The sequence below is a fragment of the Myotis daubentonii genome, chromosome 15 (assembly GCF_963259705.1).
Source record: "Myotis daubentonii chromosome 15, mMyoDau2.1, whole genome shotgun sequence".
NCBI classification, from domain to species: Eukaryota; Metazoa; Chordata; class Mammalia; order Chiroptera; family Vespertilionidae; genus Myotis; species Myotis daubentonii.
Genome location: NC_081854.1, coordinates 3392108 through 3419266, shown reverse-complemented (window position 1 = coordinate 3419266; position 27159 = coordinate 3392108). Strand labels below are relative to the sequence as shown.

Sequence of the window (27159 nt, the reverse complement as noted above, 5' to 3'; positions counted from 1 at the left end):
CACAACTTACTCACAAATTACTATGTAAGAGGTGCAATTCTCTAGTAAGTGGCTGTACATTTATTCAATTTACAAGTAGTTATCACATGCTTCTAAGGTTCATTCATAAAGCTCATTTGAAAATGTGTGTGAAAAGAAGACTTTGTATAAATAATAAGTTGTTCTCCATAACAAAAGTGTGAATTTAATCTACTTCCAATGAAAACAGGAATAGAATGTTTATATTTCAATCTAGGCTCCATATAATGTAAGTTAAATTGTGAGCTTATAGATGGAAATATTGCCTGAAGGTTCCCCAAAAAGAACCATAACAGACCCGTGTGCATAGAGACACTGAGCAGAGGGGAATGCACAGAGTCTGGGCAGGAGGCCCCAGGTCCCCATGAGGCCTGCAGGGTCCCTCCTTGTTCTCAGGTGAGCACTGAGGGCCTGGAGGCCTCCAGGTGAGCACAGGGCGCCATGCAGGGTGGTGCCCACAGACAGGATGTTTCTCTATAGGGGAGAGTCCAGTGGGGCTGGGACTACAGGGACCCAGATTCTGAGATGAAGTCATCAGGAGGTGAGTGGTGGTGGTGGTGGTGGCGGTGGGTGTGGGGGTCTGTGTTCTCTGCTGAGTCTAATCACATTCCTGCTCATTTCACTCACATCTCACTCGCCCTCCCTACCCTTCATCTCTGCTGAGGATCAGAAATGGGGTTCAGGAGAGGGAGGTCCTGTCTCTGCTCTCTTATGGGCTGGACCTGCTCTGTGGTACCTCTCCACCCCCTTGTTTTTTACTGTCACCGACACTCTTAGGGACAGGGCCCTGAGCTGACTGAGCACAGAAAGGATGGAGAAAGTGTTGCTCACCTGAGACCACCAGCTCCAGGGGGTCACTGGGCTGTGAGAGCAGGTAGGGGGAGGTGCTGTTTGAGCCATAGCACCTGTAGGCCCCCTGGTGGTCTGAGGTCACAGGACTGAGGGTGAAGGTGGCCTGATAGGGTGCAGACGTGTTCTGCAGACGAAGGTGCTGGGGAGGGTCCAGTGACCCCTCCCTGTGCAGGTGGAAGGTGTCAAACTAAATCTCAGACCCACACTGCAGGGTCACGTTCACTCCCCAGGGCACTGAGGGTCCCGGCTGGGCTGAGAGGGAGGGTTTCCTGTACATTCCTGGGGAGAGGAAGGTTGTGATGTGTAGAAAGCCACCCCGCCCCTCAAGCCCTTGACCCTGAGCTGAGGGAGGGCTGGGTCCTTTCTGAGCTCTAACTGGGCAGGGCTGTGTGGTGAGGGCCTTCCCTGTGCGGGAGCTGGGGGCCTGACCCACAGCCCATGGACCAGGACTCAGAGGAACAGACGTGTCCAAGGTCCCACAGGCGGGAAGGAGCAGAGCTGGGATTTGAACCAGGGCTGAGGCTGCTTCTCCTGACTCCACGGCTGCTCCTTGGAAGGCTTTGGAGGAAACTGAGTCCCCAGCACACACGCGCACACACACACACACACACACACACGCACGCGCACACACACGGGCACACTAAAATATTTAGCCTTTGGAGAACTTGGTCCCAGGAATGTTCCTTAGGCCATTACCCAGGAAGTGGCTGAGCCAAGACCAACACTAAGCTCCTCCCACCCACCACCTCCCCCCAGACCCTCACTGAGTCCTCTGCGGGCCTGACTTCCCGTTGGGGGACCAATGCTCACAGGCTCCTCAATCAGGATGGGAGGTGGGGGCTGGGGGCTGCTCCTCCCCTGTGGTCCCCCAGCATCTCCCTCTGCATGACCACCCACCTGTCACCTGTCAGCCTCAGAGCTCTGGTGCCCTGAGCGTCTCCGCCCCCCAACCCCTCTGGGAGACAGGCCGAGCCCCAGCAGGGGTCCTGCTCTCTCTGGGGATCCGGCCTCTGCTGGTCACACTCTTGTCTTGGTCTCTCTGGCTGAGGCCACAGGACTAGGGACGAGGGCCGGGATGGGCACCTCTGGCCTTTCTCCTTCTGGTCAGCCCCATCCTCTCCAGCCTCCCTCTGCCCACGGGAACATGTCTGGGCCTCAGGGAGGAGGAGGAGGATGAGGAGGGATGGGAGCAGTCTGGCTTTTTCCATCCCTCTGGGAGATGAGAGTTCCCTCTGGGTGGCCTCCACCGGGTACTCCCTCAGCCCATTTCAGCCAAGGTTCCCTGGGGACAGGGCCCTGAACTGACCTGGGGGTGGGGCTGGGGCTACTCACCTGAGACCACCAGCTCCAGGGGATCGCTGGGCTGGGACCACACATTGGAGGAGGAGCTGGAAGAATAATAGCATCTGTAGGTCCCCCCATGGGAGGTGCTCATGGGGCCCAGAGGGAAGATGGCCTGCCGCCTCCAAGCATGGATCCTGGGTTCTGCTTCCATGTGTCGGGGCGGGTCAGCCCCTCCCTCCTTCAGCAGATGGAAAGTGCCCGATGTGAGGTTAGAGCTACACAAGAGGGACACGTTCTCTCCTGAGGCCACCACAGGGCTGGGCTGGGCTGCGAGGGAGGGTGCACCACCCACTCCTGAGGGAGGAGAAAGGGTCTGTGTTAAAGGGACTGTCACCCTCATGTCCCAGGTGTGTTCTGTGAGGGGTGGGGTCCCCTGGGCCACACTGTATTCCCTCTGCCTGTGACCTGGAGCCCACTGTTGGGAGGGGACCCAGTGTTTCCCTTACCTGTCACCACCAGGAGCAGGGGGTCACTCCTCTGAGACAGTATGTCCCCAGTGGTGTAATATGCACACTGGTACAGCCCTGCGTGGGATGGGGTCGTGGTTCCAATGAGGAAACCAGCCTTGTTGCTGGAGCCCTGTGGGGTCCTGGTATCCCAGGGCTCAGAGCCCCTCTCTTTATATAGAAGGTAGGCACTAGCCTGCAGAGGCGCCTGACACCAGATGGTCACAGAGCTCCCATTGGTGATGATGGGGCCTGCGTCAGCGCCGATGGAGGGTTTGGGGACGTCTCCTGGAAAGGTATGAGACCTGAAATGTCAGGGTCATCCTTCTCCCCACCTTCCCCAGCTGTCACACCCAGGCTCCTCCCAGATTGGTCACCATTATTCCAAACCCTGTGTCTCCCCAGCTGCCCAGGGGGTGACTGTGCTAAAGCAGGAGCTCAAGGGGGAGCGGGAGGAGACTCACCTGCCTGTACCTGGTCCCACGGGCCCTGACACAGCCCTGAAAGAGAGTCCCTGTGAGAACCATCCCCGACCGCACACAGAAGCTCCAGGCCTGGTCTGGGCCCCTGCGCACTGGGGGCAGACCTGGGGCTGAGCACGTCTCCTCCCCGCAGAGTCCTGCCCCCACTGAGCCTCCTGAGTCCTGGATTCTCGAAAGGCCAGGACCTGGGAGGGGAGGGGACCCCATCCCTCCCTCCTCCTTTCCCCGGAGCTCACTGAGGCAGAGAAAGGCAGTGAGGGTGGAAGTCATGGAGCGTCCTCCCATGGTCCCCAGTGTGCAGACGATGTGTAAACTCCGCAGAGCCACCCAGGATGGGTGAATGGGGTGTGACAGGGTCCAGGCTTCATGTGACATGTCACTGGTTCCTCATCAGTGGCCTCACAGGAAGGGAAGTAGCCCATCCCTGGAGGGTGGGCCCTAGGGGACAGCAAGCGGTGGGACCTCTGAGACCGACCTGAGTCTCACCAGACCCCACACGCTCTGCCTCCACCTCATGCCAAACCCAAATCCAGAGGGTGACAGCCGTCCCAGGTGAGGAGGGTGGAGGAACAGGGCAGGAGAGGACCCCACCCAATTTCTGGCTCAGTTCTGACTCTGCCTTTTCTAGAACCTCTGTGAGCTTGTGTAAGACACTTCCCTTTCCTGAGCCTCTGTAAATGCAATTGCTCTTCCCTTCCCTCACTGGCCAGGCAATCAGGCAGTACTTACTGAGCAGTGACCTAGGGCCATCACTGGCCAGGCTCTAGAGTAGTGGTTCTCAACTTTCTAGCCCTTTAAATACAGTTCCTCATGTTGTGACCCAACCATAAAATTATTTTCGTTGCTACTTCATCACTGTAATGTTGCTACTGTTATGAATCATCATGTAAATATCTGATATGCAGGCTGGTCTTAGGCGACTCCTGTGAAAGGGTCGTTCGACCGCCAAAGGGGTCGCAACCCACAGGTTGAGAATCCCTGCTCTAGAGAGTCATAGCTGAAGCTCAGAGATCCCTTCCCTGGACTCATGGGGCTGAGATGAATGAAGCAGATGTTACAGATATTTAGACGGCAGACAGTTCAGTTACAGTCTCATGTACACGTTGGGAGAATAAAGGAAATGAGACAATGAAGTTCAATAACTGGTAGAGGCCATGCAACCTGGGTCCTGGCTGAAAGGGTCCTTCTTGGGGATGGACCGACCCAAGGCATGAGCAGGGAGCAGCCCAGAGGATCGGACCAGAAAGATCTAGAGCTTTTGTCAGAAATGAGAGCAGTCAGGCGAAGGCGCAGGCTGGTCACACAAGGGCTAGCGCACCACGCAAATATTTGGAATATATTCTTGAAGTCAATGGGAAAAATTTTTAGCAACAGGTTGAATGAAAATATTTCAGTTTTTAAAGGCTACTACTATGTGAAGATGTTATACAGGCCGGCTCTGTTGAAAATTCACTCCATTAGTAATAAAACTCCAACGTTCACCTGGCTCTTGGAGGGTGTGCTGATCAGTATTTTCAGTCATTCATGTGGTTTCAGCGTATAACTCTTACACAAACCTGTAACAGAAAGTACACATTCAGTTGAGTAGGTTGAGACAGGACGGGCTTGGTCCAGCAGGTTGGAGAGGAGGTGGCTAGGTTCCGATTGGCTGAGGGAGCAGAGGAGGAAGGCACAGAATTTCTAAACAGCTCAGTTTCTGCATGTGGTTTGGTGTGGAGGGGAGTGTGGGTAACTGGGTGAGTTGGGTTGTGGAGGGAGAGTCGTGTTTGCTGGGGCTGGTGTGTTTAGCTCAACCTGACCATTCACAGCCTTGAATATCAGATGTGCACCTTGGATCTCTTTTGAAGGTGGAAACTGGTGGAGGGGGTGCAGCAGGCAGGCTGGGACCAGATGGGGCTACTGGAAGGGTCCTCAGGAGGTGGGGAGAGGAGAGACCTGCAGAAGGGGTGGGGCCTGAGTTAGAGGACCAGGAAGGAGGCTGATTGGATGACACAGATGAATCATCTTAAGTCTGTGGTCAGTGGGGGGCACTGCTCAGAAGGGCTCATGGGGCACATGGAGTGAGTTGATGGTCTATGTGAAGTGCTCCAGTGAGGAAGTGAAGGCTGCCCCACTCTCCTTGGTGCCTGGAGGAGCCAGTGGGGCCGTCCCAGGGAGGACACCCCAGGGGAGAGGGAGGCCTGGGAGATGCTGAGAAGACTGTTCTCCATTTTTTAGAGGAAAGCAGGGCCCCACTGGGACTGTGGACTTTCTTTCCCCACACACTTCCCTTCACTGACTTCCTGTTTCTGTAGGTCAGCACCGTCTGTTTCTTCATGGCTCTCCTTCGAAACCTCTGAGTCATTGCTGTCTTTTCTGAGCCCCTCCGCCCCTGAGCAGAGCTCCTCCCTCACACTGGGAATTCGGTCTCAGCACTGGGCAAGCACCTGCATGGGAGGCAATCCAGATTTCACCATGGACACAGACAGACTCGGGGACCTGTATGACAATTTATGTTATTGATCTCCCAGCAAAGGAGAATGATGTCAATGAAGAAAAAACAGATTTGAACAATTAGATAGCTGACCATTTCACAAATTTGCTGAAAGTCACACATTTACACATCCAAAGTACTCAGCTATAAATATTTAAAGCCCGGCTGGTGTGGCTCAGTAGTTGAGTTGACCTATGAACATGAGGTCATGGTTTGATTCCTGGTGAGGGCACACGTCCGGTTGTGGGCTCGACCCCCAGTGTGGGGCATACAGGAGGCAGCTGACCAATGATTCTCTCACCATTGATGTTTCTCTCTCTCTCCCTCTTTCTTCCGTTCTGAAATCAATAAAAAAATATTTTTTAAAAGTTTCTCTTTTTGTCTTTAACCTTTGCCTTTTTAATTATAATGTAGCTTGGTGTGGGCCTCTTTGGATTTTTCTTGTTTGGGACTTGTGTGTCTTTTTTCTTCTCTAGTTTAGGGAAGTTTTTGGTCATTCTTTTTTTTTTTTTTAAATATATTTTATTGAGTTTTTACAGAGAGGAAAGGAGAGGGATAGAGAGTTAGAAACATCGATGAGAGAGAAACATCAATCAGCTGCCTCCTGCACGCCCCTACTGGGATGTGCCCGCAACCAAGGTACATGCCCTTGACCGGAATCGAACCTGGGACCCTTGAGTCCGCAGGCTGACGCTCTATCCACTGAGCCAAACCGGTTAGGGCAATTCTTCAAATAAATTCTCAATCCCTTGCTCTCTCTCTTCTCCTTCTGGTACCCCTATGATGCTGATGTTCTACTTCATGTTGTCCCAAAGGTCCCTTAAACTATCCTCATTCTTTTAACGTTTTTTCTTTTTGCTACTCTGATTTTTTTTATTCTTCCTTGTCTTCCAAATCACTCATTTGATCTTCTGCTTTATTTAACCTGTTGTTTTTTCTTTCCAGTGTATTCTTTTTCAAAATCCTCAACTGAGGATATTGTTTAAAAATTATTTTATTTTTGTTAATCCTCACCAGAGGATAATTTTTCCATTGCTTTTCAGAGAGTGGAAGGGAGGTGGGGGGCTTGGGGAGAGAGAAACATCAGTGTGAGAGAGACACATCAACTGGTTGCCTCCCTCCTGTGGAGACCCGCTCCCAAAAGGTCCTGTAGGGTAATGGCGGCGTGGGATGAAAGCACCAGAGACCGGGGTTAGGAGGACTGGCACAAGACACCAGCAACTTTGTTTTTTACACACACTGTTTTATAGCTAAGCTGTGGCTGGTCATGCTTCATAGATCACTGCTAGGGCTTGGCCTATCATGGGGAAGTAGCAGATTGTTACAGACTGGGGCAAGACTGGGCAAGCTTTGTCTAGTTCCATCTATGTTTGGCAGTTGCTATGACAAACAGTTGCTATGACAAAATGTCTGCTTGCCTAAATCACAAGAACTGGGGTGCAAGCCAAGTTCATGTCCTTTACATGACTTGGAGTGGGGTCAGGCCTTTCCTGGAGCCCCACGGCCTCTTACACCCTCCCATGCCCCAACTGGGGCTGGGGATCAAACCTGAAACCTATGTATGTGCCCTTGACCTGGAATTGAACCTGAGCCTCTGTGGTGCAGGGGCCTATGCTCTACCCACTGAGAAACACCAGTCAAGGCTAAAAGTGATTTTTGAGACAAGAAGAAAGGAGAGAGGGAGAAAGAAATATTGATTGGCTGCCTCCCATAGGCACCCTAACCCGGGACCAAACCCACAACTAGGTATGTTCCCAGAAGAGGAATTGAACCCACAGCCTTTGGTGTATGTGACAATGCTCCAATTGAATGAGCCACCCAGCCCCGGCCAGTGTATTCATGATGTCATATACTGTATTCTTCATTTCTGACTTTTACAAAAGGTTTTTTTCATGCTGTTATAACGTGCCCTAAGTTCCTGGAACATCCTTATAACCATTACTTTGGACTCTATACCTGATAAACTGCTTGCTTCCATTTGATTTAGTTTTTTTTTTTTTTTTTTTTTTTAAAGATTTCTACTGTTTTTTTTCCACTCGGGGTCTGTTTCTCTGTCTCCTTATTTTGCCTGCATCTTTGTGTTTGTTTCTGTGTCTTAGCTAGGTCTGCCATGACTCCCAGCTTGGTGGGTGGCCTAATGGGGTAGGTGCCCTGTGGGACCAAGTGGCCTAGTCTCTTTGATCACCTAAGCTGGGTGCTCTAGGGATGTCCCTTTAGTGGGTTATGTGGGCCCTCCTCTTGTAATTGAGTCTTTTATCTTTTTTTAAAAATATATTTTATTGATTTTTTACAGAGAGGAAGGGAGAGGGATAGAGCGTTAGAAACATCAATGAGAGAGAAGCATCGATCAGCTGCCTCCTGCACACCCCCTACTGGGGATGTGCCTGCAACCAAGGTACATGCCCTTGACCAGAATCGAACCTGGGACCCTTGAGTCCGCAGGCTGACGCTCTATCCAGTGAGCCAAACCGGCTAGGGCAGTCTTTTTTTATTATTATTATATATATTTTATTGATTTTTTACAGAGAGGACAGGGGAGGGATAGAGAGTTAGAAACATCAATCAGCTGCCTCCTGCACACTCCCCACTGGGGATGTGCCCACAACCAAGGTACATGCCCTTGACCAGAATCGAACCTGGGACCCTTGAGTCTGCAGGCTGACGCTCTATCCACTGAGCCAAATCAGCTAGGACTGTAATTGAGTCTTTAAAAAAAAATACATATATATGTGTGTGTATATATATATATATATATATATATATATATATATATATATTCTGTCGACATTTATTTGCTCTTCCTCCCTGTTCTGCCCAGCCCTGCTCTTCCCCTGGCACCGCCTCCTGCCCCGCCCCTGGCCTACTACCCTTGCTGGATCACCAGTCCCTTGTCTTCAATCTCTCCACAGACAACCGGTCAATCCATCACTCTGACCCAATGCCAGAGACAAAGTCTGGGCCGGGCTATCTGGTCGACCCTATCACTCACAGTTCCACTACCACAGGAGACTAAATCCAGACCGGCCATCTAGTCAACCCCATCTGTCACTGTTTCTCGAGTCTAAGTCCGGGCCATCTGGTCTACCGGAGCCACCGCGCAAACATTTGTCCTCGCGGCTGCCCTGCGCCTGCGGTTTTCGGCGTGCTGGTCGACCGGGCTCCTTGGAGGGGGAGGAAAAAATGGGGAGTAGGGTGCCGGCCCTCGAGCCCCTTGGGAAAGGGGCCGCGTCGGCCACACACCCCCACTTCCCGTCCCAGCCTGGCGGGGTCGCGAGAGGAAGCGAAGGTCCCCGTGCCATGCGCGAAAGGAAGGAACGGACGCTACCGCGGTTGGCTCCACACTCGCGTTTCCCCCCTTCCCCTCTTCTCCCTTCCCCCCGCGCCCCCCGCCCCCACCCCCCCGCCCTCCCTTCTTTCCCTCCACCGCCGCGTTCCCACTTTGGCTGGTGGGAAGCCTTCTTCAGGGGAAGGAGAGAGGCCGGGAGCTAGACAAACCTTGTGTTGAGGGCTGACTTTCTTCTCCTCCTCCTCCTCCTCCTCCTCCTCCTCCTCCTCCTCCTCCTCCTCCTCCTCCTTCTCTCTCTCTCTCCTTCTCTTTTTACTTTTTGAATTTAAAATCTACATTTATGTTATTTCTTTTTTTAAATTTTGTTTTATTGCTTAAAATATTACAAAGAGTAGTACATATGTCTCCTGTTTTTCCCCCTTGACCTTCCCCCAGCCAGCGAGAGAGCTGCTCTGCTACATATGAAACCCCAACCCAGAAGCAGGTCGTCTAGGAATGGTTTCACACCAGGTTCCCCAAGATTGGCAAGGGGCTCTCCACACCAGACCTGTGTAATTGAGTCTTGATGGCTATTGTGTTTGTGGGTGGGATCGACCCTCAGGCTGGCTGGCCAGGAGGCAAGCTGCTGGGCAGATGCTGACCAGACTAAGCGGCATTGGCCTTAGCAGGGTCTGTTGTCTGGGAGACCTCCATTTGGATGTGCTGCTTGTGAGGCTAGTTGGGTCCTGCTCTGATGTCGTGTGAAGCTGCCCACTGGTGGGTTGGTTCTGGGCCTCTTGGGAGGGACTCTGGTGCAGGCCAAGGTCAGCCACTGCCTGGAGAGTGGGGCGGCCCTTTTCCCGTGCCTGCCCTTCCTGCCAGTCTCCAAGTGGCTTCTGTAAATCCTTGGCTCTGTGACTCCTCCTCAGCTGGTCTCCAGGTGGTTATTCAGGGTGATTGCTCCTTCATTTAGTTGTAATTCCCGTTTGGACCTGGGAGGAGGTGAGTGTAGTAGCTTCCACATACTCTGCCTCCACCTTGAAATCTGCATTTGCCGTTAACATTAACATTGGAGTTGTCAGGAGGCCCCATGCAAAGGACTGAAGGAAGAGGACCGTAGCAGCGTGGCACACACCTGGTCAGCCACAGCCTTGTAGGGGTTCTGCAGCTCCTGGGGGCCTGCAGGTCAGTCAGTGAGGCTAGAGGTGAGGAGGAGAGAGAGAGGACAGCTGCTGTAGGGCCTCCCATGGCAGCTGCTGCCCATCATTCACTTAAAACATTCTCTAGCTTCTGTTTTGTTTTAAATTCACACATTGATTATTGAGAAGTCTTGCTTTGATTTCAAAATGTAGGCATAGATCTCACTCATTTATGGAGTATAATGGACAACATAAACTGATAAACAAAATCAGATCCAGAGACAGAGCAACATTGATCAGACCGTCAAACCTCAGAGGGAAAGTAGGGGAGGGTGGGGGTAAGTGGGCGAGATCAACCAAAGGACTTATATGCATCCATATAGGCCTAACCAATGGACGCAGACAACAAGGGGGACAAGGACACATATGTAATAACTTAATCAATCAATAAATTTTAAAAAAGTAGGCATATTGCTTATAGAACATGGTAACTCCCAGAGAGTCCCAGGAGCAGCCGGGTCCACGTCTGGTCTCCAGGCTGCTGTGGTCAGGAGGCCGCACCTCACAGCTCCGGCCCAAACCAGGCGTGGGCTTCTGTTTGATGTATGTGCAATGACCAGGGGTTTTGCTGTGCTGTACGGGGGTTAGGGGGCCATCGGTCTGCTTCCCCTTGGTCTAAAACTGGAAGTCTGAAATGCAATTGGTTTTTAGATATTAATGATGTATCCAGTGACGTTGGATATATCCTTTCAAAATAGAATAATAGATCTTTATATTATTTTAGATTTTTTTGTGTGTATACCTATGTGTGTGTATGTTGATGTGTGTGTCCATGTGTGCCAATTTATATGTCCGTGTATGTTTGCGTATATGTCTGTATGTGCCCATGTGTATGTCCATGTGTATATGCGTGGATTTCATACGTGCATGTGTATATGTGTGTGTATTTCATACATGCATAAGTGTTCAGAAGCATTTAGCAGAGAAACTTTCTGAACTCTAAGGTCACTTCGCAGGAAAGTTTTTTAAAAAATATATATTTTTTATTGATTTCAGAGAGGAAAGGAGAGGGAGAGAGAGAGAGAAACATCAATGATGAGAGAGAATCACTGATCAGCTGCCTCCTGCAAGCTTCCCACTGGAGATCATGCCCACAACCCAGGTACGGGCCCTTGAACCAGAATTGAACCCGAGTCAGCAGGCCAATGCTGTATCCACTGAGCCAAACCGGCTAGGGCTGCAGGAAAGTTTTAATTACAGATTCAATGTATTTAACATATATGACACTTCAGGTTCATATTTCACCCACATGAGTGAAATCAGATGGTTCTTGTCCTTTTCTTTCTGACTTTGTTCACTTAGCATGATGCTCTCCAGATCCATCCATGTTGTGGCAAATGGCAGTATTTCATGTTTTATGGCTGAGAAATATTCTCTTTGTATAGTAACCACATCTTTATCCAATTATCGGTTCAAGGACACTTAGGTTGATCCTATGTCCCACTTCATAGGTTTGATGTATGATATTTACATTGTCATTCACTTAAAGCATTCTCTCACTCCTGTTTTCTTCTAAGTTCACACATTGATTATTGAGAAGTCTTGTTTTGATCCAAAATGTAGGCATATTGCTTACAGAACCAGGTGACTCCCGGAGGGTGCCAGGAGCTGCCAGTGGAGCAGGTCTGGTCTCCAGGCTGGCTGGGGTCACTAGCTGAGAGTCCATGGGGGAAGTACTCATGCCTTCTGGGGTCCCTGCAGGCCCCCTCCCTGGAGCGTGGGGTCTGGGTCCTCCGGGGCTAGTGGATGGCTAGAGTAGCGTACAAGCTGGGCTCTTCTGGGGGCTCCTCTGATGGGGAGGATGGGGGTGCACTTGTCTGCCGTCTAAGGGTCAAGAGGTTCAGCTGGGCGTAGGTCACATCCTGGGGGGCATCAGGTGCAGCCTGGAGCAGGGGGAGAGAGAGGGATGACACTTGGTTGGGGTTGGGGAAACCTGGAGGTCTGCAGAGAATGGGACTTACCGGACTGTCCATCTTTCTGTCCTCTTCTGCTTGTCTGTCCTTTGTGTCCAGCAATTCCTCCGACAGGGAGGAAGGAGAGGTGGCCATTCCCTGCCGGGGTCTTGGTCTTGAGTGTTTCACCTGGGCGTACGTCACTCCCTGGGGGTCTTCATCCTGCCTGTTCTGCTGGAGACAGTGCCTCCTGTCAAGTATCCACATGTTTCCAGAGAAATGACTTACAGTCTAAATAGATCAGGTCCCCCTCCTGATGTAATCTGCACGGACTTCCTGAGCCTTGAGGCCTCTGGATGCTTCTATGGTTCTGACTCTTATCCTAACGCGCTCTCCCTTGCTCACTGGGCTCCAGCCTCATGGCCCATCCTCCTGAAGAAGCATGTCCTGCCCCAGGACCTTTGTACCCGCTCTTTCCCTGTCCCCCTGCCATGCACTCTATCCCCTCCTCTTGCGTTATGTTCCTTCACAGCACTTTGCTTTCTGGGACACTGTCTGCTTGTTTGCATATTGTCTCCCTCATCCACAGGGGAGCTCGAGGCGTGTGGAGACAGTGTGGCTCAGGGCTGCACCGTGGGCCCTAAATGGAGCCGGGAAACAGTGAGCCCGGTCACATCTGCTGGGGGAATGAATGAAGGAGATCCTGGGTTCCTGGGGGTGAGTCACTCATTCCTGCCTCCTCCTGAGACCTGGGGCTGCACAAGGCCAGACAGAGGACGAGGGGCCGGCAAAGGGGGCCATGTAGGAGGGACCATGAGGCCACAAGGAAACCAGGAGGAGTGAGTCACAGCAGGACCACCTGGGGGCCCAAAGGGGAGGTCAGTGTGGATGCTTCTGAGAAGCAGGTGAGGTGGACAGGGAAGGGTCCATTGGATTAAACTGGGCAACAGAAGGTCCTTGGAGGCCTGGACAGGAGCAGGGGTCTCACCCGAGGGTCCAGCTCCACGCTCTTCCCAGGCTGCGGGTCCTTCACGGCAGCATCTGCTGGGAAGAACAGGGGTGTCTCCTGGCAGGTCCCCGAGATCTCAGGGCAGCAGACCCCACCTGCTTCAGATGGGCCACTAACACAGGGTGAGGTGAGGCGCCACGTCACATAGTGTGGGTCTCAGTCCTTCCCACCGCGACCCACACCCTCCTAGCGCCTCCCCTCCCCAGTCATCCCCTGAAATCCCTGTGCCCCCTCCCCAGGGCAGCTGTCTCTTCCTCTCACAGAGGGGCTCCAGCGGGGCTGCAGCTGGGGGAGGAGACAGGAGAGTTAGGGACGGGGGGCAGGGTGTGAGGGGGTGGGGAGGTGGGCCAAGGTCAGGGAAAGCCTGGGGCCTTTGGGGCAGGCCGACGCTCTATCAACTGAGCCAAACCAGCTGGGGCTCCACATTTTCTGATTTGAGGTTCTGGAGAAATCCACTCAGCTGACCTTCTCCAGCTGTTTGGTTTTCCTGTGGCAGGTGCTCTGAGCCCCCCTCCTGTGACCCAGGTCACCCCTACTCACCCGATGTGTTGCCTTTGCTCTGACGCCGGCAGCGGAGGAAGAGGAAGAGAAGGAGGGAGAGCAGCAGGACGAGGGCCACCGAGACCCCGATTAGGATGATCGGGTTCCATTCGAGACCTTGAACACAAGTGATGTCATGAATGAGCCAATGACGTAATAAATGAGCACCTACTGTGTGTGAGGCACATGCTGGGGTCTGTCATTCATCTCTTCTAACTTCACAGCAGCCATGCGACAGGGATTGCTGACCCCACCACCCATTTCACTGAAGCTCAGAGAGGTTAATCAGAAGCCCCAGGTCACCCAGCCTGGGTGGGGCAGGGCTGGGACTGGAACCTGGGACAGGGGGATCCCTGTGTGTTGTTACTATTGTTTAAATTCTCACCCAAGGATATTTTTTCCATTGATCTTTAGAGGGAGGGGAAGAGAGAGAGGGGGGCGAGAAACATTGATGTGAGAGACAAATTGACTGGTTGCCTCTTGCATGTGCCCTGACCAGGGTGGGGGATCAAATCTGCAGCTAAGGTATGTGCCCTTCACCAGGGACCGAACCTATAACCCTTTAGTCAGAGGGCTGATGCTCTAACTCACGGAGCAGAACTGGTCAGGGCATTATTACTATTATTGTTATTAATATTATTATTATTCATGCTGCCCCTGTACCTGCAGGTAGACCACCCCTCTCCATCCCAGCCCAGATCCCTGTCTCACTCTGCAGCCTGACCCCCCTCCCCTCCACAGAAGGGCCTGTGCACGTGGGGCGCCACCAGGAAGGGCAGGAGGGAGGCCTGGATCGTCCCTGAGCTCTAACTGGGCAGGGCTGCGTGATAGGGCCTTCCCTTTGAGGGAGGTGGGGGCCTGACCCACAGCCCATGGACCAGGACTCAGAGGAACAGACATGTCCAAGGTCCCACAGGCGGGAAGGAGCAGAGCTGGGATTTGAACCAGGGCTGAGGCTGCTCCTTGGAAGGCTGTGGAGGAGACTCAGACACCACCTTTGTCCCCAACACACACACATACACACACACAGACACGCATGCACACTGTCCTAACAGCCTTTGGGGAACTTGGTCCCAGTGAGGAGGAGGAACGTTCCTCAGGCCATTACCCAGGAAGTGGCTGAGCCAAGACCAACACTGAGCTCCTCCCACCCACCACCTCCCCCCAGACCCTCACTGAGTCCTCTGCGGGCCTGACTTCCCGTTGGGGGACCAATCCTCAGAGGCTCCTCAATCAGGATGGGAGGTGGGGGTGGGGGCTGCTACTCCCCTGTGGTCCCCCAGCATCTCCATTCTCCCAACCCCCCTGGGAGACAGGCCGAGCCCCAGCAGGGGTCCTGCTCTCTCTGGGGATCTGGCCTCCTCTGGTCACACTCTTGTCTTGGTCTCTCTGGCTGAGGCCACAGGACTGGGGACTGGAGGGTCAGTATGGATGCCTCTGTCCTTTCTCCTCCTGGTCAGCCCCATCCTCTCCAGCCTCCCTCTGCCCATGGGAGCATGTCTGGGCTTCAGGGAGGGGGATGGGGATGAGGCAGGGATGGGAGCGGCTCTGGCTCTTTCCATCCCTCTGGGGGTGAGAGTTCCCTCTGGGGGTCCCTCCTTCTGTGACCCCATTACACCTATTACAGCCAAGATTCCCTGGGAACAGGGCCCTGAACTGACCTGAGGACACGGGGGTGGGGCTGGGGCTCCTCACCTGAGACCACCACCTCCAGGGGGTCGCTGGGCTGTGACAACAGGTAGGGGGAGGTGCTGTGTGAGCCATAGCACCTGTAGGTCCCCTGGTGGCCTGAGGTCACAGGACTGAGGGTGAAGGTGGCCTGAGAGGGTGCAGACGTGTCCTGCAGACGAAGGTGCTGGGGAGGATCCAGTGACCCCTCCCTGTGCAGGTGGAAGGTGTCCAACCAGATCTCAGAGCCACACTGCAGGGTCACGGTCGCTCCCCTGGGCACTGAGGGTCCCGGCTGGGCTGAGAGGGAGGGTTTCCTGTACATTCCTGGGGAGAGGAAGGTGTGATGTGTAGAGAGCCACCCCCCCCCCTCACGCCCTTGACCCTGAGCTCAGGGACCTTGTCCTTTTCCAGAGACTCTGTCTGTGACCCCCTCTCAGCTCCTCTCAGTCCCCCTGGGGGTGTCATTATCTCCATGGCCTCACCCCCTTTACCCTCCATCCCCTAGGCCTATGCCCAGCTCAGCCTCTGCTCCAGGCCCCTCTCCTGGACCCCATCACCCCCAGGTGACCCTGGGCACAGAGCCCTGAGCAGACCCTCAGGACAGGGGCAGGGCTGGCTCCTCACCTGCCACCAGGATGTCCAGGGGGGCGCTGGGGGCCGACCACACAGAGGAGAGGCTGTGTCCACTGTAGCATCTGTACCGGCCCCCGTGGGTGCGGTTCACGGGGCCCAGGGGGAAGTGGGGGCTGTTCTGCCCATCGAGGCGCTGGGGGTGTGGGAGCCCCTCGTCCTTGGTCAGAGCGAATGTGTCAAAGCCGGCCTCCGCGTGGCACTGGAGGGTCAGGCTGTGTCCAGGCAGCACCAGCGAGCCTGGCTGCACCGAGAGGGCGGGCTCCCTGTGCACACCTGGGAGGAGGGGGCAGTGGCACCAGGGGACACCGCACATCGCCCACTGGGCTGCAGTGAGAGGTCTCACATGTTCCTCCATGAGTCTCCCGCCTGTGGGTCTGTCCCCAAGAGGCCAGTGTCACTGACCCCATGATCCCAGGTCTCGACTGGGCTCACAGCTCAGATCAGGTATTTGGGCCCTGGAAACAGATGGGGATGCACCCTGGCATGCTCCTCACCTGTGACCTCGATGTGCAGAGAGGCACTGGGCTGTGACCACACGTTGGGGTAGACGGTGGGAGAACCATAGCATCTGTAGGTCCCCGCATGGGACGAGCTCACGGGGCCCAGAAGGAAGATGGCCTGGGCCTGGCTCCTCCCAGCATAGGCCCTGGTTTCTGCTTCCATGTGTTGGGGTGGGTCAGCCCCTCCCTCCTTCAGCAGATGGAAAGTGCCCGATGTGAACCATGAGCTACAGGAGAGGGACACGTTCCCTCCTGAGGCCACCACAGGGCTGGGCTGGGCTGAGAGGGAGGGTGCATCACCCACTCCTGAGGGAGGAGAAAGGATCTGTGTTAAAGGGAAGGTTGCCCTCACACACCAGGTGTGTTCTGTGAGGGGTGAGGTCCCATGAGCCCTGATTTGAGGTTCTGGAGAAACCTCCCTCTGCCTGTGACCTGGAGCCCACAGTGGGGAGGGACCCGGTGTCTCCCTTACCTGTCACCACCAGGAGCAGGGGGTCACTCAGCTCTGAGAGTATGTCCTCAGGGGTGTAATATGCACACTGGTACAGCCCTGCGTGGGTTGTCGTGGCTCCAATGAGGAAACCTGCCTTGTTGCTGGAGTTTTGTGGGATCCTTGTTTCAAAGGGCTCAGTGCGCCTGTCTTTATACAGAACGTAGGCACTAGCCTGCAGAGACCCCTGACACCAGATGGTCACAGAGCTCCCATTGGTGATGCTGGGGCCTGGGTCAGCCCAGATAGAGGGTTTGGAGACGTCTCCTGGAAAGGAATCAGACATGAAAGGTCCTGGGGAGCCCTTATCTCCTCAGGACGTCATGAACGAGACAGTGCTGTCATTTAATGAGCACCTACTGTGTGTGAGGTACGTGCTGGGGTTGCCACTCAACTCCTCTCACCTCACAGCAGTCATGCACCAGGATTGCTGACCCCACCACCCACTTCACTGAGGCTTAGGGAGGTTAATCACGTGCCCCAGGTCACCCAGCCTGGACGGGGCGGGGCTGGGACAGGAACCCAGGACTGAGTTCCCTGTCCTGTCCTCACGCTGATCCCCAGAGGGACACTAGCTTCGTGCTCTGGGCTCCTCATCTGCAGCGGCCTGTCCACATCTCATCTGGAGCTGAGGGTCCGTCCTCATTACCCGCCCCCAGCACAGCAGGTACAGGAGGGGCAGGGTGAGGGGTGGACTCCCTGTCTCTCCAGGATCCTTCTCCACCCTGCAGGGCCTGACACCCCTTGGGAAGGTCGGGCTGGGCTGGGGGCTCTGCCTTCCTGAGCTCTGTGAGGCCCTAAGTCACCTCATCTCCCAGCAGCCTGTGAGCAGGATGGGACCAGGGATGAGCAGACAGGAACCCGACACTCAGAGGAGAGAAGGGACCGCCCAGCCCCACAGCAGGAGCAGCAGAGCCAGGAGATGAACCAGGGCTGATCCACCCTAGTCCCTCCTCTGAGCTGAGCCTGAGCTGAGGGGGAGGACTGGGGGCCTGGACCCTTGTCCTGCCCGTCCCTCCCTGTACATTGTCACCATCACTGAGGCAGAGGGGACAGGCCCCATAACATCACGTCCCGGGGCCTTCCCTGTGAGGCCTCTCTCCCAAGAGGTCAGGGCCAGAACTGACTGGAAATCTAAGCTCTGGACATGGATTCTCTCCTTTTACACCTGGAGACACTGAGGCCCAGGCAGGGGAAGTGTGAGTCAACGTGAGAAACTTCAGAGGTTCCAGAACCATCACATGGCTCAGCCCTGACCCCATGGAGGCACCCACCACCTCCACACAGAGATCCCCACTTTCCCCGCTGGGGCCTGACTCCCTGGGTGGGGGAGACCCATCCTCAGAGCCCCTGGGGCCTGTGGTTCCCTGAAATGTGTCCCCAGCTCCTAGCAGCCTTAGGACACAGCCTGCCCTTAGCTCATGGGGGGCATTAGGTCCTCAGACTCAGAACTGCCTGGGGAGCTGTCTCCCTCTCAGCAGAGAGCACACTCTGGGTGGGGTCTTGGGGCCCCTGGGTCCTGGGAAGGACTGCGAGAGGGGGACAGCCTGGGACTGACCCTGGAGCGCCCTCCACAGAGTCCTCACTAAGTCTCTCCCACTGTCCACCTGGCACCTTCTGGACCAGGTGAGGGGGAGGGTTGGGGAAGGGACAGGGGTGTCTGAGGTGCAGACCTCTCTGGGTGACCATCCCTACAGCCCCTCCCTCCCTTTCAGCCCATGATTGTTCTGGGGAGGGGACCCTGAGCTGACAGCTCAGCAGACAGGGTTGGGGCCCTCACCTGAGACCAGGAGCTCCAGGGCATCGCTAGGATGTGAGCACACCTGGGACCTGTTCCTGTAGCAGCCATAGCATCTGAAGGTCCCCCTGTGGCTGGGGGTCATGGGGCCCACAGGGAACAGGGCCTGGGACCGCCCACTGGGCTGTGGCTGTGAGTCCAGGGCCCAGGAGAGCCTGTGATCTCCTTCCTTAGTCAGAAGGAACCTGTCAAATCCCTGCCCTGAGCCACACTGGAGGGTCACGTTCTGTCCTGAGGTGATGACAGGGCCGGGCAGGGCTGAGAGGCTGGGCTTGCTGTAGGATCCTAGGAGAGGAGGAGGCAGCGTGTTAAATGGGCTCACACCTCCCTCACATCCCCCAGGGCTGGACTGTGAGAGGGAGACATCCTGCGAGCAGACCCCCTTCCTGAGGGCAGAGCCTGAGCCTGGGACCCCTAAGCGTCCTCTCACCGTTCACCATCACCAGCTCCAGGGGGTCACTGCGCTCTGACAAGTTAGTGGGGTTGATATATAGACAGCGATATATCCCAGCATCATGCTCTGCCATGTGTGTGATGGAGAACTTGGCCTTATCCCTGGGGTCCTCTGGCTCCTGTCTTTTGGATGGTGGTGGGCTTCCCTCTTTCTCCAGACGGTACTCCTCAGCCCCTGGGGTCCCCTGACACCAGATGGTCACGGAGCTCCCCCGGGGGATTACAGAGCCTGGCTCAGCCCAGAGGGTGGGCTTGGGGAGGGTTCCTGGAAGGAATCAGAGGCTGGGTCACAGGACATTCACACCCTCAGTCCCAGATGCCCCCCTGACTGTCAGATCCTCCCTCTGCTGCCTGGAGGGTGGCCCTTCTCCCCAGGGATGAGTGGGAGCTGGGACACCTGGGAGACTCACCTGCCTGCACTGGGGTCCTGAGGCCCACACTCAGCCCTGGAAGAGAGTCCCCGTGAGAGATTTGCCCTGAACCCTGAGCAGCACCCTCCTCCCCATGAGCCTCCTGAGTCCTGGGTCCTGACAGACCAGGGCTCCCCTCCCTCTCCCATCTCACCGAGGCAGAGTAGGGCGCTGAGGGTGGGGGTCATGGCGTCCACTTCCTGTGGCCTCAGTTGAGCAGATGGAGGAGGCCACGGTGCTAGAAGTATAGAGGGACAGATGCAAGGGTGGTGGACCCCTGGAGGCTGATCCTCCCTGTCCCGGAGCTCTGACGTTAGCTGCCTGGCTCTCATTTCCATGGTGAAGCAGGAAATAGACCCGCAGCCTCCTGAGACGCCCCTTTTAGGTGAGGTGACCCAGGGCACGTCCTCCCCTCTCAGAGCCTCCCCCACGGGGTCTCCTTCCTCCAAACCCGTCCGTCAGCACCTCCCTGGGGTCCTCACCATGGACAGTGCCATCTGGCCCCTAGAGACGATTCAGGAAGACGTGGGTCCCTGTGGCCTGCAGAGCTCAGATCAGCAGAGACACGTTCACCCTCTCACTGTGCAGCTCAGGGCGATGTCCCTGTGACGATGAGCACAGAGGCAAATGCAGGGAAATAAGGGAAGGAAACAGGTCCCTTCTGTGGCCCCAGAATCTGGGTTTTCTTTCCATCACATGTTTCTTCATGAACTTCTCTTTTTTCAGCCACGGCCTTCAGCCCCTCCTTCCTGGGAACAAGCTTCAGGGTCTGTTTTCCGCCTCAGGGCCCCTCATTCCTGGGGCAGAGCTGTCCCCCCGGGACCATGGCTTTTCCTAGACAGTAAGGAGCCATGATTTTGTGTAGAACTTTGATTAGTTGAGAAAACTCCTTTTATTTAAATATTTGTGTCCCACCTGCTTCCTGTATGAACTGAGTAGTAATGTCTTAATCAGGTGTTTTCTTCCATTTTTTTTTTTTTTTTTTACAAGAGAACAGCCACTGTAATTTATTTACTCTTCAATGTGTTTAAATCCTGGAGGGTTATAGGATTACCCGGATTCAGGGCCCAGTGATCTTAGCAGGCTGATTGCTTTGAATTTGGCACTTATCGTCCTCTGTCCCCATGAGCACGGGTCCCCTCTCCCCGGGTGACTGTGGATTTGTGCGCTTTGCCACCAGGAGTCTCTGTGCTGCTGTTTGCTTTGTACACGGAGCACATCTCTTGCCCAGACAGAGTTCAGTTTCATTTCCCTCACACACCTTCAGCTTTAAGGGCAGCTGTGAGGTCCCTCTGGTCCTACCCCCCCCTCCCCCTAGCTAGACCACTCCTGCAACTGACAGAGCTGATCTGAACCACAGCTGCCACACATATTTGTGCTCATAGGAGTCCTGCTCACAGCGCCCCCCACGGCCAGCGGCGGGAGTGCCATTCATATTTTTCTTCTTCCTTTTTCCCCCCAACAAGTTTGAAAAAAAAAAATCTTTATTGATTTCAGAGAGGAAATGAGAGGGAGAGAGAGAAACATCAATGATGATAGAGAACGACTGATCAACTGCCTCCTTCACGCCCCACACTGGGGATCAAGCCCACCACCCAGGCACGTGCTCTGACTGGGAATTGAACCACGACCTCCTGGTTCATAGGTCAATGCTCAACCTGTGAGCCATCGTGGCCAGGCTCTTCTTCCAGTTTTAAAACTTTTCTGCATCTAATTATAGGTTAGAACCCTAAATGTGCATTTTGACTAGAAACATCCCTCTCAGATGTTCGTCTCGCCTCTCTAAATGCATTTGCTCTGTCTCAATGTCTGTGACACCAGCGTCCAATGTCCCGGGATTGTTCGAAAGACCTGGCTGCGCACTGGGTGGGCCTGGAGTTAATTGTGTGCGATGATTTCACTTTTCAGATGAAATTCTGACTGGTTCCCCAATGCTTCAGATTTTCTATTTATTCCAGAGGCCGTCTTGGAAAATAAATGCTCACATCGCACCAGGGCAGAGTGTGGCCCTGAGGGTGGGGGTCATGGTGTCTCTTGCCTTGTTTCTGGCTGTTGATGGAGGAGACCAAGGTGCCATCAGGATGGAGAGATACAGGGTGTGGCACCGGGAGGTTGGCCCTCGGTGCCTCAGGGTTGTCACCTCAGCAGCCCCACAGGAAGGGGAACAGCGTCTCCCAGATGTTTAGCTCTCATTTCCATGATGGATCAGGAAATAGACCCGGGGCCTCCTGAGACGCCTTTGCAGGTAGGTGACCCCGTCAGAGCCTCCCCCATGGGGTACCTTCCACCTCAGCCGGTCCATCAGCACCTCCCTGTGGTCCTCACCATGGACAGTGCCACCCGGGCCCTGGAGACACTTCAGAAAGACACAGGTCCCTGTGGCCTGCAGAGCTCAGATCAGCAGGGACACACTCACATTCCAACTTTGCAGCTCAGGACGATGTCCCTGTGACAATGAAAATAAGGGGAAGAAACGGGTCTCCCCCTCTGGCCCCAGAGTGTGGTTCTCTTCCTATCCCAGCCCTTGGTCACTCCCTTTTCCTGCAACAGCATCCTCCCCAGCAGCCTGGGAACTCGCCTCTGAGTCACTCCTCCCCTCAGTGCCTTGTTCCTCAGGAAGATCTCTCCTCCTTGTCCTGGGCCCCTGTCTTCACAGTCAGTGACAATAGTGTGTTACTGCTCCGATTTGGGGAACAAAACGGATTCTTATTTATTTATTTGATTATTATTTTATAAATATATGTCTATTTATTTCAGAGATGAAGGGATAGGGAGAGAGAGACAGAAACATTGATGATGAGAGAGAATCACTGACCGGCTGCCTCCTGCACACCCCACATGGGGGATGGAGCCCGCAACCTGGGCGTGTGCCCGGACTGAGAATAGAACCTCGACCTTCTGGTTCATACATAGATCGATGCACAACCCCTGGGCCATGCCAGCCGGGCTGATTCTTATGTAAATCGTCCTCCATTGTCCATCAGTGTGTGATCTTCACCCTCAACGTACAATCTCTTGAGTCGCAGTTTCCTCTCATCTAGCATGTCCTCAAGAACACAACTCCTTAGAGTGGTTGTGGGGTCGGTGCCGCGGGGACCTGGAGGGAGCCATCCTGGTTTATTTCCACACCTGACTAGGCCCTGTGAGGTGAGCCCTGAGTGGTGTTGTTCAGAATTCCGCAAGAATTGGCTGATTGCTATACCCACGTATAAATCCCCATATGGTCCTGATGCTGAGAAAGGCTATGCACAGTGTTTCTGAAACAGGTGGCCATCCTCAGTGCCCAAAAGGTAAATGCCAGTTCCCCAGATGGAGAGGGAAGCAGAATAGACAATGGGGGCCAACCTTGAGTGGCTACTGTGCCTGGGTGCAGCCAGAAGTCATCAGTGTGGAGTTTCCCACCTCCGTGTGCACAAGAGAGGGACTCAGGGTGGCCACACACAGGGAGGGGATCTGGACTTAAGGTGAAAGTTGGAACAGGGTTGTCCATCCACATGCTTTGAATATGGGCACTGGGGTCTCTCTGCCCACGAACCCAGCCCTTGTTCAGCACTGAGCCACACATTCTTTGTGTGTGTAAAACGGATTTAATTCACTATAGCCGGGCATGGGCGTCTGTCGAGGCGGGATTGTGAGGTTCACCTTTGGCGTGGGCCCTGCTGGGCACATCACAGTCAGATGCTAATTTAGGGAGAGAGGACGCCACGGGGCAGGACAGATCCAACTCTCCACCTCTTTGCGTCCTGAACATCAGGATAAGCCCTGGGAGGGACGCTCTGTGTAGAAGCAGGTGTGTGGGGAGGGGAGCGTCCAATAGGAATGGACATGAAAGGGAAATCCCAGGGGGTGAGAGGAGGGAAGGGCTTGCCTCCCCTACACCCTCCCCTTCCTCCCAGCCCCTGCCTGCCTGTCCTTCCTTCCCCTCCAAAACAGGATGGGGGCACCATGGCTGTGCCGGCCCAACCTCTCCCTGACATAGCTACCAAGTGGGACCCCTTCATGTGAACAAAGCTACAGACAGGGAGGTGCGGGCCATCCCTGAGGGTACTGGCTCCTGCTGCTGCTGCTTTCCTGAACATATCAGGCTCCCAGATCTGACATTGGGAAAGGTTTGGGATTTCGCTGACCCAGAAGGCAAAGGTGTCCTGAGCAAAGAGGAATTGTTCATTGCTCTATGCCTTGTGCATGTACCCAGAATGCATTGCAGGTGTCACTGAGGAGCTTGAACCTTGCTTTCCTGAACCAAGATTTCGGGACACCCATAGTCCATTGCTGGACAGTGGAACCTCTGCATCGGAGCTCCCATGGGCTGTAAAATCTGAAGACAAGGGCAAACATGGTGCCATTTTTGATCGTTTTAAGCCCTGTACATGGATTTCTGTCTGTGATAAAGGGAAACCAGCGTTGCTCATCTCGAAGCTGCCTGTGGCTGCCCTTGGAAGCCTTTGGGAGCTGAGTGGTGTTGGCTCTGCTGCGATGCTCACAGACATGAGTCTGCAGGTGCCATGTGCTTGGTAAAGGGCACATTGGAGCAAGCACCTGTGCCCATGTCCTGGCCTCCAGGCTTGTGCCACCTGCTAAGGGGAAAACGTGGGTTGTATCCCCTGCAGAGAAAGCTGAAGAGGATGGCATCTTCCTGGAAACTGATGGGGACATGGAGGAGTTTGTGTCTGGATTGGAAGTTTGTGAGATCTTCCTGGAGACAGGGTTAGCTTCCACCTGACTAGCCTACCTTTGGGTGCTATGTGACCCTGGGAAGCTGTCAAAGGATATGTTTGCCTTGGCTTTTCACTCAGTCAATAAGAAGATCATAAAGTGCATTGGTCATTTTCCCATTTTTATTCCTGAAATGCTTCCACCATCAGAAAAGGTCCATTTAGAAAAGAGCATCTTAGGATCCAGTCCTGCTACAGATTCCTCTACTATTAAGGAGCTAGAAACTCTTAACAATGACACCATTGTCCTAAAGAGGGACAAGAGTAATGTGCAGGAGGACCTTAAGGAGTGAGAAAGAAGGTTCTCTATTTTTTTTTCAAATTTTTACCCGAGAACATGCATAGAGAGGAGGAGGGAGACAGAGAAACATGGATGTGAAAGGGAAGCATTGATCCGTTGCCTTCTGCACGTACCCCGACCAAGGATTGAACCTACAACCCAGGTGTGAGTCCTGACCTGGAATTGAACCAGTCACCTTTCGGTGCACAGGCTAATGCTCAACCAACTGGGGCACTCAAGCTGGGTGACAAATGTGCTCTTCAACAGAGAACAGTGTGGGCAGGGTCTTCAAAGGGCAAATGCTAATCTGCAAAAAGTACAGGCCCAGACACAGCAAGGACAGGGTCTCCTCAATGGGCTGGAAGAGCAGGAAGCCCAAATCCAGGAGCAACTCAGGAAAGTCAGCCTAATGTGCTGAGGAGGCCCAGCTGGTCACACCCCTGGAAGCTGAAGGAACTAGTCAAGAGACGCAGATCTCCACCTCTGAGGAAGAGCTGGCCACGCTAGGGAAGAGTGGACTCGTTACTGCAAGGAACAGCAGGATAGGGAGAGAGTCAGGCCAGGGCCACCTTGGACCTCCTCAGGGGCACCTGCATGGTTCATAGCAGGAAATCAGTTCAATGCAAATGGATGAAAAGGAAATGGATGGAAAGGAAAGAGCTGGAATCCCATAGTAATCAATGAAATTGGTGTAGTTGTTGATAATCAGAGAGATGCAAAATAAAAAACAATGAGGTGTCATCTCACCTGTCAGAATGGCTATCACCAACAAATCAACAAATGACAATTGTTGATGAGGATCTGGAGAAAAGGGAACCCTGATACCCTCCCGGTGGGAACGCAGACTGGTGAAGCCGTTATGGAAAACGGTGTGGAGTTTCCTCAAATAATTAAACATGGAACTGCCATTTGGCCTACTGATTCCCTACCTGGAATATATCCTAAGAAGCCTGAAGCAGCAATCAGAAAGAACATATACACCCCCATGTTCATAGAAGCCCAATTTATAATAGCTAAGATCTGGAAACAGCCTGAGGGCCCATCAGTAGATGAGTGGATAAAAAAGCTGGTACATTTACACCATGGAATGCAGCTGTAGAAAAGAAGGATTTCTTACCCTTTGAGTCAGCATGGAGAGACCTGGAGAGTATTATGCTAAGTGAAATAAGCCAGTTAGAGAAGTTAAGTATGACATGATCTCACTTGTGTGTGGATTCTAAGAAACAATATAAACTGAATAAAACAGATGCAGAGACATAGAAGCATGGAACAGACTGTGGAATCTCCCAGGGAAGGAGGAGGGGGCTGGGTTGGTGAGGAGGAATTAACTGGGGACTTATATGCATAAATGCACAGCTCAGGGACACAGACATTAGTGTGGGGAAGGCAGGTGTGGGGAGCGGTGGCTCATGAGAATGGACTGGCGATGCAGCTGCCAGGAAAAAGTTTATCCTGAATCCAACAGTGACAGACCCTCAATGAGGAAAACCCAACGACTGTAGAATCAAGGTCACGGGCAGATCCAGGTGCAGATACAAACTTGGATTTTTTTTCCAGTTTTATATTTTTGTTGTCAGGGATCCTTTAAGGAAGATCCTTTTGGGGAAATTAGTCTATCTGGAGGTGTTCTTTTCAAGGGTGCAGATCTATGTACATCGGACAACTTTCTCAGCCGATCTTCTCCTGACCACATCTGTGGCCACATCTGGTGTTGAGCCTTTCAGTGCAGCTGGTATTAGCAGTGACCCTTTGGTAGAAACACTGAAGCTCATTGATCCTATTGCTCCAGGAGGAATGGTTATAGTCGCAGCTAGTGATTGGCCCACAGACCCGTTTACCAATATTAACAATGGTGGTAACTATACCTATTGGAAATGCAAGTGTGACCTCCAAACTGATTGATGTAAATGCATAAAACAAATAAATCTGAATCAATTTAAAACGTGTCGGGAAAATTTTTAAGAAGTGACTTAAAACGAACCTTATGTAGTACTTAAATAAAATGATGCCAACAATTTAATATTACTTATTTATTATCAAAATATTAGGACTTCTGCTCAAGATAGCAGAGCTGAAATCCTTCCATAGCCACAGTGAAACCACAACTAAACTACAGAGCAAGCAGCATTCAGAACCACCTGGAATCTAGGTGAACAGAAGGTCCCAAGAAAGGATAGAAAGAAGAAGCGCATGGAGATGGTAAGAGGGGTGGAGATGTGCAATAGGCTGGACCACGTGGAGCAGGTATCAGGACTTTTTTTATATTTTGTTCTTGGTTTAAAAATAATCCCACAGCCCATCCAGTGTTGCTCAGTGGTTCAGCATAGACCTATGAACCAGGCGGTCATCATTTCAAATCCCGGTCAGAGCACATGTCCGGGTGGTGGGCTCCATCCCCAAAAGGGGGCATGTAGGAGGCAGCTGGTGTTTTTCTCTCCTCAATGTTTCTATCTCCCTCTCCCTCTCCCTTTCTCTATTTCTAAAATCAATAAAAACACAGCTAAAAAATAAATTAAAATGGAATCCCAGGGTTATGAAGATACTATTTTGTTGTGATGGATGTGACCCAGCATGAAAGGGTGTATAGATGTGAATCCAAACCAACCATGTGGGACGAACCCTAATGTGACAGGGTGAGAACAGAAGGGCAGTGAAGGAGAGTAACTGGGGACAGGGAGGGAGGGAGAGC

At 53.4% G+C, this 27159-nt stretch overlaps 3 protein-coding genes across 9 annotated transcripts in view; all 3 read right to left on the bottom strand.

The window, feature by feature from the left end:
* Positions 1-27159, bottom strand: part of LOC132216518 (leukocyte immunoglobulin-like receptor subfamily B member 3) — a 114394-nt gene that overhangs the window by 52012 nt on the left and 35223 nt on the right. For 2 of the 7 annotated variants that reach the window (XM_059665767.1, XM_059665770.1), the window contains exons 1-2: positions 3379-3859; positions 3125-3160 (exon numbers count right to left, since the gene is read on the bottom strand). In XM_059665767.1, the coding sequence (XP_059521750.1) occupies positions 3125-3160; positions 3379-3517 (175 nt within the window). In that variant the 5' untranslated portion in view covers positions 3518-3859. Of the gene's footprint in view, positions 1-2660; positions 2949-3124; positions 3161-3378; positions 3865-27159 lie in introns of those variants that run through there. The other 5 variants (XM_059665766.1, XM_059665769.1, XM_059665771.1 and 2 more) reach the window with 5 other exon arrangements.
* The window catches only part of LOC132216528 (leukocyte immunoglobulin-like receptor subfamily B member 3), a 68434-nt gene continuing 52117 nt past the window's right edge, over positions 10843-27159 (bottom strand). The window contains exons 12-13 of the mRNA XM_059665789.1: positions 12960-13012; positions 10843-12205 (exon numbers count right to left, since the gene is read on the bottom strand). Of these exons, the coding sequence (XP_059521772.1) occupies positions 11819-12205; positions 12960-13012 (440 nt within the window). The 3' untranslated portion in view covers positions 10843-11818. The remainder of the gene's footprint in view (positions 12206-12959; positions 13013-27159) is intronic.
* Positions 14857-17246, bottom strand: LOC132216523 (leukocyte immunoglobulin-like receptor subfamily A member 6). Its single transcript, XM_059665780.1, has 4 exons — positions 16797-17246; positions 16319-16630; positions 15816-16097; positions 14857-15515 (listed from the first exon to the last, which is right to left on the bottom strand). Exons 1-4 carry the CDS (start codon positions 17098-17100, stop codon positions 15142-15144), a joined length of 1272 nt encoding a protein of 423 aa, XP_059521763.1. The 5' UTR covers positions 17101-17246; the 3' UTR covers positions 14857-15141.

What these genes read in the sequence shown, in the direction of transcription:
- LOC132216523 (XM_059665780.1), bottom strand. Translation starts at nt 17,100, where the DNA reads ATGTCTGATTCCTTTCCAGGAGACGTCTCCAAACCCTCTATCTGGGCT. An exon ending in TCTGCACATCGAGGTCACAG is followed by an intron (nt 16,098 to 16,318) that starts GTGAGGAGCATG and finishes CCCTCCTCCCAG; the next exon opens with GTGTGCACAGGGAGCCCGCC. An exon ending in CCTGGACATCCTGGTGGCAG is followed by an intron (nt 15,516 to 15,815) that starts GTGAGGAGCCAG and finishes TCCTCTCCCCAG; the next exon opens with GAATGTACAGGAAACCCTCC.